General features: G+C 40.5%; 3 protein-coding genes and 1 non-coding gene across 8 annotated transcripts; 3 read left to right on the plus strand and 1 right to left on the minus strand.

Moving 5' to 3' along the window:
- The first annotated feature begins 1039 nt into the window (after nucleotides 1–1039).
- LOC121809349 (vacuolar iron transporter homolog 4-like) lies at nucleotides 1040–1961 on the plus strand. Its single transcript, XM_042209926.1, has one exon. The coding sequence runs from the start codon at nucleotides 1122–1124 to the stop codon at nucleotides 1716–1718; it is 597 nt and encodes a 198-aa protein (XP_042065860.1). The 5' UTR covers nucleotides 1040–1121; the 3' UTR covers nucleotides 1719–1961.
- Nucleotides 1962–2093: 132 nt separating this feature from the next.
- Nucleotides 2094–5675, plus strand: LOC121809351 (cytochrome b-c1 complex subunit 6-1, mitochondrial-like). 5 transcript variants are annotated; one of them, XR_006052251.1, is made up of 7 exons: nucleotides 2094–2519; nucleotides 2594–2638; nucleotides 2747–2825; nucleotides 3756–3845; nucleotides 3925–3995; nucleotides 4895–4949; nucleotides 5046–5675. XR_006052251.1 is itself a non-coding variant. In XM_042209930.1 (6 exons), the coding sequence occupies exons 1-5, from the start codon at nucleotides 2509–2511 to the stop codon at nucleotides 3955–3957; spliced, it is 258 nt and encodes an 85-aa protein (XP_042065864.1). In that variant the 5' UTR covers nucleotides 2094–2508; the 3' UTR covers nucleotides 3958–3995; nucleotides 5046–5675. The 5 variants fall into 5 exon arrangements, 3 of the variants coding, with proteins under 3 accessions (XP_042065864.1, XP_042065863.1, XP_042065862.1); XR_006052252.1 differs by having other exon boundaries at nucleotides 5051–5675; XM_042209930.1 differs by lacking the exon at nucleotides 4895–4949.
- Nucleotides 5676–6844: 1169 nt separating this feature from the next.
- On the plus strand, nucleotides 6845–8226 carry LOC121807855. Its single transcript, XM_042208196.1, has 2 exons — nucleotides 6845–8127; nucleotides 8217–8226. The coding sequence occupies exons 1-2, from the start codon at nucleotides 6845–6847 to the stop codon at nucleotides 8224–8226; spliced, it is 1293 nt and encodes a 430-aa protein (XP_042064130.1).
- Nucleotides 7232–7338, minus strand: LOC121810146. The gene has a single exon (XR_006052404.1). It is a non-coding gene; the product is annotated as a small nucleolar RNA R71 (small nucleolar RNA).
- Nucleotides 8227–12635: the final 4409 nt, after the last annotated feature.

Consider the following 12635-nt stretch of genomic DNA (forward strand, 5'->3'; position numbering starts at 1 on the left):
TTGGTTGAAAACATTAACAACACGATTTTTTTTCTTTGTGGGACAATTGCAAATAAATTTAAATTTTCTAGTTTTTAAACTAACTTTTAGTGCTGAGGGAGCCAAAATTTGACCAAACTTCATAAATTTTCCGATAATTTGATCCAATAAGAACTGTCAATTTTCTTTGAGAAATGTATGCATGCTTTCCTCATGATGTCCATTCGAAATCAATTTCTGGTGCAACTGCCTCATAAAAATCGCATCATATTATGCTTCAGTACCCACAATTCAAGGCTTTTTTATAAGGAAAAAGTTGATGGTTCTATTGTCATTTACGTAAGTAGATTGCTTTATTTCTTTATAAGTGTATAGTAATTTACTAATTATAGTTAATATGGTGTATTAAATTTTAAAATTACAAACGGACTAATTATAGTCTTAATTAAATATATATTGTGATCTTTCTTATTTATCATCTGGAATTAAGATAATTGATTATATATAAGGATGTAATCGTTAGGATTGAAATATTAACGGTTATCAAATTTGGATAGTTAGCTTTCGTGTTCCAATAACTTGAAATAATGTTACGTAGACTTTTATTTTTTATTTAAAAAAAAAAAGAGTATACTCTTGTTTTGTATGGTACGTGGTTAATTAATTGCTAAAACCTCTCAACTTATTGTTAATATACGCTACAATACATTTACATAATTACTCATTAGATTTGAAGTTTTTCCAATAGATTACATTCCAACAACTTCATTCATCATTATTATTGTAACACATCCACGTATAATTTTTCGACTGTCCTATCAAATACGATTTCATCAATTATTTTCGTCACGCGAACACAAATTCAACTGATTTTTAAAGTTGCGTGACTAATCAGAATGGGCCAAATTTAATTATCTTTCCCATTAGATTTTGTTTATTTGGGACTATGTAATACTAGTATCTTATTCCATTAATCACAAAGGTGGAGATGAGTGATCACATGATCTTCTTCTCTATAAATAACCATTTGTTGGAGGCGTGTGTCCACCACACTCACCTTTGCTTACTCCATCACAACACAACACAACACAATCCATTCTTCTCCTTGTTCTTGTTTTCAGCTCAACTCCAATTTTTGTTCCATGGCTTCCAAGCTCCCCACCGCGGCGCCTCTCGACGTCGAAAACCTCGAAGAATTCGACTACTCCACGCGCTCCCAGTGGCTCCGCGCGGCCGTCCTCGGCGCCAACGATGGCCTCGTCTCCACCGCCTCCCTCATGATGGGCGTCGGCGCCGTCAAGCAGGACGTCAAGGCGATGATCCTCACTGGCTTCGCCGGCCTCATCGCCGGCGCCTGCTCCATGGCCATCGGCGAGTTCGTCTCCGTCTACTCCCAGCGCGACATCGAGCTAGCGCAGATGAAGCGCGGTTCGGCCGGAGGAGAAGCCGACAAGGAGGGGCTGCCGAATCCGTTGCAGGCGGCGGCGGCCTCGGCGCTGGCCTTTTCCATGGGAGCGATGGTGCCGCTGCTGGCGGCGAGCTTTATAAGGGAGTATAAGGTGAGGGTGGGGGTCGTGGTGGCGGCGGTGACGCTGGCGCTGGCGGTGTTCGGGTGGCTCGGGGCGGTGCTGGGGAGGGCGCCGGTGGCCAGGTCGGCGGCGAGGGTTTTGATAGGAGGGTGGCTGGCGATGGCTGTCACGTTTGGACTTACTAAGTTGATTGGATCAAATGGATTGTGAATTTTTCGGTCTAAAAAAATTGAAAAAATATTTGTGTGTTGAAATGTTTTTAAAAATGGATCTGAATCCGCTGGTTTAATCGGTTAAAACGTGAACCGGTGCGTTGCTCGGTCTGATTTAATGATAAAAATCTTTGGATCGGGAAAATCGGACAGTTTGATCGTGAACCATAGGCTGGTTGAACCAAAGGAATGTACTAATGTATGTGATTAATTTTGTTTAATTTAAGGAATTAGATTCTAATTTTGAGTATATAATAAAAGAAAAATAAATTGATAAAACACGGCAAGCAACAAATCCAAACAAACAAGAACAAAAGAAAACTTTCAACGCCAACAACAATTTAACAATCAAAATTAAGGAAAGCAACAACAAAACTAACTAGCGTCATCTAACAACTAGAACAATTATGACAATCGTAAACAAACAAGCAAGATAGTGCAACAAACATACAATGATCGCTGATGTGTAATCTTGCAACAAAAAATTGTAATTCATATAATAAAGCTAGAAAATAAATTATACACTTATTTCAAACATAATTTAAACATATTCTAAAAGAGAATAATATTTAAAATATTTTTATAGACTCTTAATCTAAATTTAATACTGAAAGGTTGATCGAATATAGAGTAATAAATTTACATAAGAAAAAAGGACTCATGCAAAACGTTTATCGTATTTAATTTTTAATTTTAGTTTTGATATTTCATGATTCAATGCATTTTTTTTAAAAAAAAATTTGCACAGAATATTTATAATAAGCCAAAATTACAAGCATAAGGAATTAATGAAACCAATGTATAGAGATCTGCTTAAAGAATTCAGAATCTCTGATTTCATTGCATAAGCCACATTAGTTTTTGCATTTACAGGTTTCTCTGCTTAATTCGTTGTAAAATCATCAGTTGCTCATCAATGTAAGCATATACTGTATGAAGCTTATTCTGACAGCGGAGATGATTTAATTTCTATTTTTCGGTATATTTTTGGTTGATTTGATTGAATTTTGCTGTTATGTGATGCAGGGAGGATGCTGTGGATCAGAAGAAGGCTCTTGAGGAGTCCTGCAAATCCAAATGCAATAAGCCTTATGTTGAATACAAGGTGCTCGACGAAATGTTTTCAAGCTCTAACCTTTCCATTTTGAATAATCTGTCTATCTATGATCTATCTATCTTGAAATTTTGAGTCTGTTATTTGAATTATTTTGCAGCAATGAGTGATAGCTAATTGAAGATATTTTATGATTAATCATTCGAATAATTGGAATGTGGAGAGAATGTGTTTGTCCAGATGTGCCTAATTATCTTTAAAATTTGTTTTCAAACCATATTATGCTTCTCTCTATGTCTCATCACATTCTTGTGATTGAAAGGCCTGGCATTGTATCACGAAAACGTATAGCACACATGCTACACATAGTCTGAGTACAATGCTTGGCATGAGAAACCTTAAAACCAGAGTGTATCTAATAGCGAATGTGTACGTAAGGAGATGTAGAAGTGTGAGGAAGCTCAAGGATTAGTTGTTGATTAGTATCAGTAGTTACGAGAAGCATTCAGTTATATCATCGTCACTCATCCACTCCGCCTCCGGATAGTGCTGTCCAAGAGGGAAGGGCGCGACGGTGGAGGTGAAATTTCAATTACGATATTTTAGTGTTCATTCTAAGCTGAGAAGAAAGAAAGCAACTCTGCTAATTATCTAACATTTTGTATGGCTAGATAACTCGTCTGCGTTCAGCTCTATAAGCTTCTTGATTCAGTTCGGTAAAACTGTGTAATATTCTCAAGTGAACAACTAGCATTGACACCATATCTCCTTATGTATGTTTTCCAATTACTTGAAATAGATGCACGAATTTTTTGGTAGATTGAAAAAATAGGTCAGTGTATCCTGTACTCAGTGGAATGGCTGGAAGTTCATCTTTTGAACCTCTTTTGCTCTTAAAATTGCGATTTTCCGTTCTGCTTTGTTTACTACGCAGACCAATCGTGGCTACACAGACTGATGTTTTCTCTGTTGTGCTCACAGCAATGTGTTGAGAGAGTTGACAGTGATGACTCTGGACAGAAGCACTGCACAGGGCAGTACTTCGACTACTGGTCATGCGTAGACAAATGTGTAAGTTCTATGAATTCTAATGTTTCGAATGCCAACTCTTTCCCATCCAATGCCCTCTGATGGTATTTCCTGAATGTAGGTTGCACCGAAGCTCTTTCAGGAGCTGAAGTGAGTGCATAGTGGTGCTCTATCGTCGCCCGTTTTTCTTGTGTACGTAAACTCTCGGCTGCTGCCGTCTAGCTTTTATAATCTGAATGCCTGTTAACTGCTCTGTTGTTAACAGAACTTGGGCATTCCAGAATAAGTTTTGGTGCATTTGTTGAGTGCATTAAGTTATTAAATTTAGAGTAATGAAATAAAGATTGGATCAACCATCAGTTTCTTTGACCATAACATTGTCTTACTTTTGAATCTTCATGAAATATCATGGCATTTTACATGCATGACTCAATACTCTGAAACATATAGTACATAGATATAATGATAAATACACTCTAAAACATTCCAAACCAGAACTAAGACCTTAGAGAAAAACTTCACAACCTCAAAACTGCAATCCGATTCACCCTGCACCCAAATAGTCGACATGAAAAACTCAACGAAACCTCGATCAACAGCTTAGAAGCACTTCCTGTGAACAGTCACAGGACCCGACTCATCGTACTCTGCCTTCGTTATCCACATCTACATGAATATCAAAATCACAAATCAGAATGTTTGGTAAAATCTAAGCAGTGATATAAGTTTAGATACGAAACGAACCTAGTCGAAAGCACTCAGGGATACTAGGATCGGGCCTCCTACTTAGACACTATACTTCCTCCAAGGGGGGGCGACGAATATTGTGTGTATATGTGATTGCCAATAAATTTGGCATGGTGTCCATAATTTACTGTAATGCTTATTTTTTTTAAGAAATTAAATATTGTTTTCGTAATATATACTCCATCCGTCCCTGAAAATTTGTCACATATTTCCATTTCCGCCCGTCCCTAAAAATTTGTCACCTTTCACTTTTACCATTTTTGGTAGTGGACCCTACATTCTACTAACTCATCCACACTTATATTTTATTATAAAACTAATATACTCCCTCCGTCCCACCACAGGTGATGGATTACTTTTGGGCACGAGATTTAAGAAAATGATATATATTGAGTTAAGGTAGAGAGTGATGCGTAGCATATTTCTGATATTTTTTTCCCTAAACTACACATTTTTATGTTAATTATAACTCATCAAGTTGTATTTGTATTGAAGTTTAGGAGGGTTGGAAGCTGGAAGTTCGCCGGGTGGAATTGGCAAAGCATGCAAAGATCAGAAAGTTCGCCCGGTCGGGCGATTATGAGCTTCAAAACGCCCGGTCGGGCGAAACACGTAAAAGCATGAGGAGAGTCCAGAAAGTTCGCTCGGTCGGGCGATTCTTCAAGACACAAAACGCCCGGTCGGGCGTTTTCCGCGATGCACCCAGTAGCAGTTCGCCCGGTCGGGCGATTATCCCTTCTAATTTCGCCCGGTCGGGCGTTTGGTGACTCTAACTGCAAATTGGCAGTTTCCTCGTGGGCGGTTGCTGGAGAAAAAAAAAAAGCAAGGAAAGAGAAAAGGGAGAGGGGGATAGGCAGCAGTGATTAGACGGAGGGGACAGCTTCAGTCACTCAACAAAAATTGAGGAAAAAGAAGTTGACTTTTGGGGGAGATTTAATTGAAAAGTGCCGATTGATTTGTATTGATGAATTGTTAATTCTTCAAGCTACTCCATAATTCAAAGGCTTCTTCTTCCATGTCAATTGCTCCTAGTTTAATTATGCTTGGCTAAAAATCTTGTGTTGCTCCAAACATGTAATTGGATAATTTGTTCATGTGATTTATGCTATGTTCTTCTTTATCTTATGATCGTCTTTATCACAATTTTATTGTTTAAATCTATTACTTGTGGTGCATCATTTGTAGTAGATACTTATTCTTATTCAAATGTCTCTTTAACTTTGAATAAGATGGATCATTGTGATAATGAATTATCAATTAGATGTGTTCAAATAATAATTTGATAATGGATTTCTTGTGCTTATAGTAATTAATCTTTGAGTCTCGCGCTTCCGTAGGATCCGTAGATTAATGAAAATTAGTTTATAGAATATGTGTTCAACTATTCTTAAACTATTGGTTGTCAAGCATGTTCAGTGCTAGCATCGAGAATTGATTTCATAGTCCCGTAATTCATAAGATAGAGTTGGATATTAGAATAAATCACCGTTTTATCCATGAGTGTTTGGAGTAACATGTTCTTCTCTTAAATCGCCTTACTTGTTTTAGTTCTTATTATTATTTTTGCATAATCTTTTTATCAAAATTTTCAAACCAAAATCCTTTTTAGCATGTGTGATCTTTGTTTTAGAGTTAAATAATCTCTCATTCCCTGTGGATCGACACCTTAAAATACTACACACGAAGCTGTAATCTTGCAGTGAAGTGGTAATATTTGGGTTAATTAATTGAACTTGAGTGATACTTTATCTATTGTAATAAGCCTAAAAATTACACATCAAGTTTTGGTGCCGTTGCCGGGGAAGGCAATAGATTGTTTAACTTCTAGTTTGTGTTTTGTTTTATTTTTATTTGATCTTTCTCTTATTTTTGTAGGTACTCATTTCGTGTTCTTGGAGGTGATAGCCATCTACCACGTCTGGACTTGAAGATGAAGGAGTATATTTTCTAGGTGACTTCTTTTAACTCTTAGTTAGGTAGTTTAGTTTTCACTTAAGCACACACGTTTTATAGGACTTACCCCGAAGTTGTCGAGAGGTCTCGCTTTCGGTTATAGGAATATATTGTGCTTGGTGTATTTTCTGTTGTGTAGGTAAAATTTAAAAAAAAAAAAGAAAGAAAAGTGAATGCACACACGATCACAGGGTACACCACCGTTTGGATTACTCTGTTATCAAAGAAGAAGGGTTAGAGGTACTTCAGTTGAGATCTTTCCGGACTATCCGAGCCCAATCAGAAATAACCGGCTTTTTGGTGAAGAAAGGGAGGATAGACAAGAGTCAGACGGTGAATCAATGGCTGAGAACAATGAGATTCCACCACCTGTGGTGAGGTTTGGCGACACTCTGAGATCGGGAATTGAGTACCCAGGGGAGTGTGCCTACGCAAATGACAACGTCAACATTCCACCTCACTACATCAGTTTGGTGAATGGAGGAAATCTTTTTCATGGACGGGATGATGAAGATCCGGTGAGCCATTTGAATGCCTTCTACGAGCTGACAAACTCTCATAGACCTCCAAATGTGGAGCATCATCGAATTAAGAGGGCCCTATTTCCGTTCTCATTGAGGGAGAAGGCAAGAGCGTGGTATGACTCATTACCGGGCTACAACATAGCAACTTTCCAAGAGTTGAAGTCGTTGTTTCTTGTGGAATACAACTCTCCAATGAAGATTGAGAAGTTGAGAGAGGAGATCACCTCATTCCGACAGAAATATGATGAGTCCTTCGCGGAAGCTTGGAAGAGATTCACGGAATTGATAAGAAAATGCCCAAGTCACGGACTAGCTCCGGGGCATGACCTTTTGAAATTCTACAAGGGACTCAACAGTGAAGGCACGGGATTGGTGACTGCAGGTTCGAATGGGAACCTAGATGATCTAACTCACGATGAGGTGAGGGCTTTGTTTCAAAGGCTGGCCAACAATCAACGGAATTGGCACAATCCAAGGCGAGGGGCTGATAGAGCAGGAGATACATTTGGTGCTACAAAGGATGCGGAAAGAGTGACCGCAATTGAGGCTCAACTGGCGGACATTAGCACTCAAATGTCGTCGATGACAAAGGCAGTTAAATCTCTTCAACTGACTCCTCAACCCCAAGCAGTGACCGTTATGAAGTGTGGGTTGTGTCAAGGTGGACATCATACTGATCAATGTCCAAGTCTTCAAGGACCACCTGTGGAAGATGTGAACTATATTGGCAACAATCGCCAAGGGTTCAATCAAGGCAACCAATACAACAATCAGCAAAATTGGAGGCCTCAACAAACGGGATGGAATCAAGCTGGTCCTAGCAACAACTCGGGTAATCAATGGAGGAACAACACTCAACCCCCGGGTTATGAGAAGAGGCCAACCGTTGAGGATCAATTGGGACAGATTCTCTCTTTTATGACTAAGAGTCAAAAGGAGAATGAGAATTTCAAGGAAAGAACAGTGGAAAAGTTTGGACAGATGGAGGCGACAATGAGGAATCTTGAGACTCAAATTGGGCAGCTTGCCACGGCATCACACACGAGGATTCCTAACACTATCCCGAGTAATACTGTACCTAATCTGAGAGGTAATGAACAGTGCAAAGCAGTGGTTTTGAGAAGTGGTCGTGAGTTGGATTCGACACCATCAATGGACGGCCAAGGTACTTCCGTCATCTCGCACGCAGGGGCGGATGAGATGTTAGGGAAGTCCCGCGTTGGTGCAGGGTGCCCAACATGGTCAAGAACAGGCTGCATCCGGCAGTATGGAAAATGGTGTAGAATCTGAGTTAAGCGAGAGGATTTTGGCAGAAAAGAAGGGAAAGCAGAAAGTAGAGATGGGATCAAAGGGACAGCTGATGACAAGTCCGGCATTAGACCCGAAAAGCAAGTTCAACTTCCCTGATCACATTCCTCCTCCACCATATCCACCGAAGAGGAAGAAGAGAGCTCCAAAGGAGAAAAGCTTCGAGTGGATGATGAACGTGATTCGAAAAGTGAATGTGGATGTATCGTTGGTGGACCTCTTCACTAATTTCCCCAAGTTCTCCAAGTTCTTCAAGGACATGATGGCAAACAAGGAGAAACTTCAAGACGAGGGAATAGTGGCATTGAGCATGAATTGCTCACAACTGATTTCGGGAATGATGCCCATGAAGAAGAGGGATCCGGGAAGTTGTGTGATTCCTTGTGAGATAGGCAACACAATTTTCACCAAATGTCTATTGGATCAAGGATCGGGGATCTCACTGATGGCGTTGAAAACAGCACGTGCCATTGGACTGGAGAACAGAATGGAGCCCATCGACATTGCTCTACAATTGGCTGATCACTCCATTGTGAAGCCCACTGGAATAGTAGAGGATGTTTTGGTCAAGGTAGACAAATTTGTCATCCCCGTGGATTTCATAGTCTTGGACATGCCCGAGGACAAAGAGGTACCAATTCTTTTTGGTAGACCATTTCTTGCCACGGGAGACGTGTTGCTTGGGGCGAAAGACAACTCTGTCACGTTTAGAATTAATGGTGAGCAAGTGACCATTAATGTGGAGAAAGCGATGAAGCATCCTAGTGATGCAAAAGCGTGTTTTAGAGTGGATGTCCTTGACAAGTGCATCTTTGATAAGATGTGTTGCTCGGCTAGAATGGAAGGAAGTGTATATGATAAGGGGAGTTTGGAAAGAGACTTTGGTTCGACAATCAAAGTAGATTTTGATGAAATAGAAGATTCTCAAGTTGATCAACCAAGTCTCGAGAATGAATGTGTGGTGGATACTTTCACGGCAGATGTGAAACCTTCAATCGAAGTACCACCAAAGCTAGAATTGAAGCCACTCCCGACAAATCTGAAATACGCATTCCTTGGTGAGGGTGAATCTTTACCGGTTGTGATATCGGCGATGTTGAATGATGAAGAAGAATTGAAGTTGATAGAGCTACTGAAGTCACACAAGAAAGCTCTAGGATGGTCCATTGCTGACATCAAAGGGATTAGCCCCGCAATATGCATGCATAAAATCTTGATAGAAGATGGAGCTAAGCCGGTAAGGGAGAGACAAAGAAGGTTGAACCCACTCATGCAAGAAGTGGTGGAAAAAGAGGTGAAGAAATTGCTGAAATTTGGGATGATCTATCCCATTTCCGATAGTGAGTGGGTCAGCCCGGTGCAATGTGTACCGAAGAAGGGAGGAATAACCGTGACCGTTAATGAGCAAAATGAAGTGTTAGCAACTCGATTAGTAAACTCTTGGAGAGTTTGTATGGACTATAGAAGGTTGAACAAGGCGACAAGAAAAGATCATTTTCCGTTGCCATTTCTAGATCAGTTGCTTGATAGGATTGCGGGTTATTCCCATTACTGTTTTCTAGATGGATATTCGGGGTACAATCAGATTGCAATTGCCCCGGAAGATCAGGAAAAGATGACATTCACATGTCCTATTGGAACTTATGCCTTCCGTCGGATGCCTTTTGGTTTGTGTAATGCACCGGCTACATTCCAACGATGCATGATGGCAATTTTTTCCGATATGAATGAAGACATCATGGAGATCTTCATGGATGATTTCTCCGTCTTTGGATCCTCATTTGACTTTTGCTTAGAAAACTTGAGACGGGTCCTACAAAGATGTGAGGAGTCAAATCTCGTGCTAAATTGGGAAAAGTGTCAATTTATGGTCAAGGAGGGTATAGTGTTGGGACACAAGGTGTCGGAGTTGGGGTTAGAGATGGATAAGGCTAAGATTGATGTGATCTCGAAGTTACCTCCCCCAACAAATGTGAAGGGCATCCGTAGTTTCCTTGGACATGCGGGATTCTACCGACGGTTTATAAAAGATTTTTCAAAGATTGCAAAGCCACTTTGCAACTTACTTGAGAAGGATGTCAAGTTCGTCTTTGATGAGAAATGCCTTGAGGCATTTGAATTGTTGAAGAAAAAGCTAGTCGAAGCACCTATTATTATCACACCGGATTGGTCGAAGCCATTTGAATTAATGTGTGATGCTTCGGACTATGCTGTGGGGGCCGTTCTAGGCCAAAGGAGAGACAAGGTCCTACACGCCGTCTACTATGCTAGCAAAGTACTCAATGAAGCTCAATTGAATTACACCACGACGGAGAAGGAAATGTTAGCAGTAGTGTATGCCTTTGAGAAGTTTCGGGCATATTTACTTGGCACGAAGGTGGTAGTGTTCACGGACCATTCAGCTATCAAATATTTGATGAATAAGAAAGATGCAAAGCCTCGGTTGGTGAGATGGATTCTCTTACTACAAGAGTTTGACGTGGAGGTTAAAGACAAGAAGGGGACCGAGAATTTGGTAGCTGATCATTTGTCTAGGCTAGAGGGATTGGAAGAGACGGAAGATGAAAGAAAGAAAAAGATCAATGAGAAATTTCCCGACGAGCAAGTGTTGCAAGTGGAAGCTCGGGAAACATATGTACCGTGGTTTGCTAATTTGGCGAACTACCTTGTCACTGGCATTATACCAGAAGGGTTGTCATCTAACCAAAAGAAGAAGTTTTTGAGTGACACCCGCACATATGTTTGGGAAGATCAATTTCTCTTCCGTATTTGTAGTGATGGAGTGATTCGAAGGTGTGTTGGAGAGCATGAGCACCTTCAGATTTTGTCTGCATGCCATGATTCTGTGTATGGCGGCCACTTTGGAGCACGTCGAACCGCATTTAAGGTGCTTCAGTCCGGATTCTATTGGCCATCGATCTTCAAGGATGCAAAAGCCTATGTAGAGAGATGTGACAGTTGCCAAAGAACCGGCAATATCTCGTGGAGAAATGAAATGCCAATGAATAACATTCACGAGGTGGAACTTTTTGATGTTTGGGGAATAGACTTCATGGGACCGTTTCCCAAGTCTAATGGACAACAATACATTCTCGTAGCTGTCGATTATGTCTCCAAGTGGGTGGAGGCAGTGGCCTCGGCAACCAATGATGCCAAAGTGGTGTTGAAGTTCATCAAGAATCACATCTTTAACCGCTTTGGGACACCTCGAGCTATTATCAGTGATGGAGGAACTCATTTTTGCAACAAGTTGTTTGAAAACCTCCTAGGAAAATATGGTGTCCAACACAAGGTTGCTACCCCCTATCATCCCCAAACTAGTGGTCAAGTTGAAGTCTCCAATCGTGAGATAAAACGGGTGCTTGAGAAAGTGGTGAAGCCGTCTCGAAAGGATTGGGCTCAAAAGTTAAATGATGCTTTGTGGGCATATCGAACGGCTTATAAGACCCCGATTGGAACTTCGCCATACAAGTTGGTCTTTGGAAAAGCTTGTCATTTGCCGGTAGAACTGGAGCATAAAGCGTATTGGGCCTTGCAAAAGCTAAACTTGGATTATGATGCTGCAGCCGAGAAGAGGATGTTTGATATGAACGAAATGGATGAGTTTAGGCTTCATGCTTATGAGAGCGTTGATCTCTACAAGGAGCGTGCTAAGAAGATACATGATGCAGCCATTAAGCCTCGTCGTTTTGATGAAGGACAACTGGTCCTTTTATACAATTCTCGGCTCAAACTATTTCCGGGCAAGCTCAAGTCAAGATGGTGGGGGCCTTATGTTGTGCACAAGGTGTACCCCTATGGTGCTGTGGATATTCGAGATGAGAAGAATGACAACATTTGGAAGGTGAATGGCCAACGCTTGAAGGCCTATGTTGGAATTGAGAGTGGCATGGAGGCAAGAGAAGTGACTACACTAGTGGATCCTAGAGTGTAGAGCAAGAGAAGAAGAAGGTCGAGCCAACGACTATAAACAAAGGCGCTGATTGGGAGGCAACCCAAGTTTTTATTTTTCTTTTATTTTTGATTTCATATGTGGAGGTTTTGTTTGCTCAGTTCTTTCCTCTAACATTTATTTTGAATTGAGTGTTTCTTTGTTGTAGGTTTTGTTTCTTTTTTGTAGGAGCAACATGGAGATAGGAATGATTTGGAGCTTAGGAGGATGCACACCTGCAAAGGATTTTTGTAACACCCCAAAGAAGTGACCTTAGTCGGAAATTGTTTTTCCGATTAGGAAACCGGAGAATCAGGACTCTTGTCGAATAATTCGATTTTGAAAATAGTGGTTGGATATGTGAAAATG

This window comes from Salvia splendens, chromosome 6, assembly GCF_004379255.2.
Source record: "Salvia splendens isolate huo1 chromosome 6, SspV2, whole genome shotgun sequence".
NCBI lineage: Eukaryota > Viridiplantae > Streptophyta > Magnoliopsida > Lamiales > Lamiaceae > Salvia > Salvia splendens.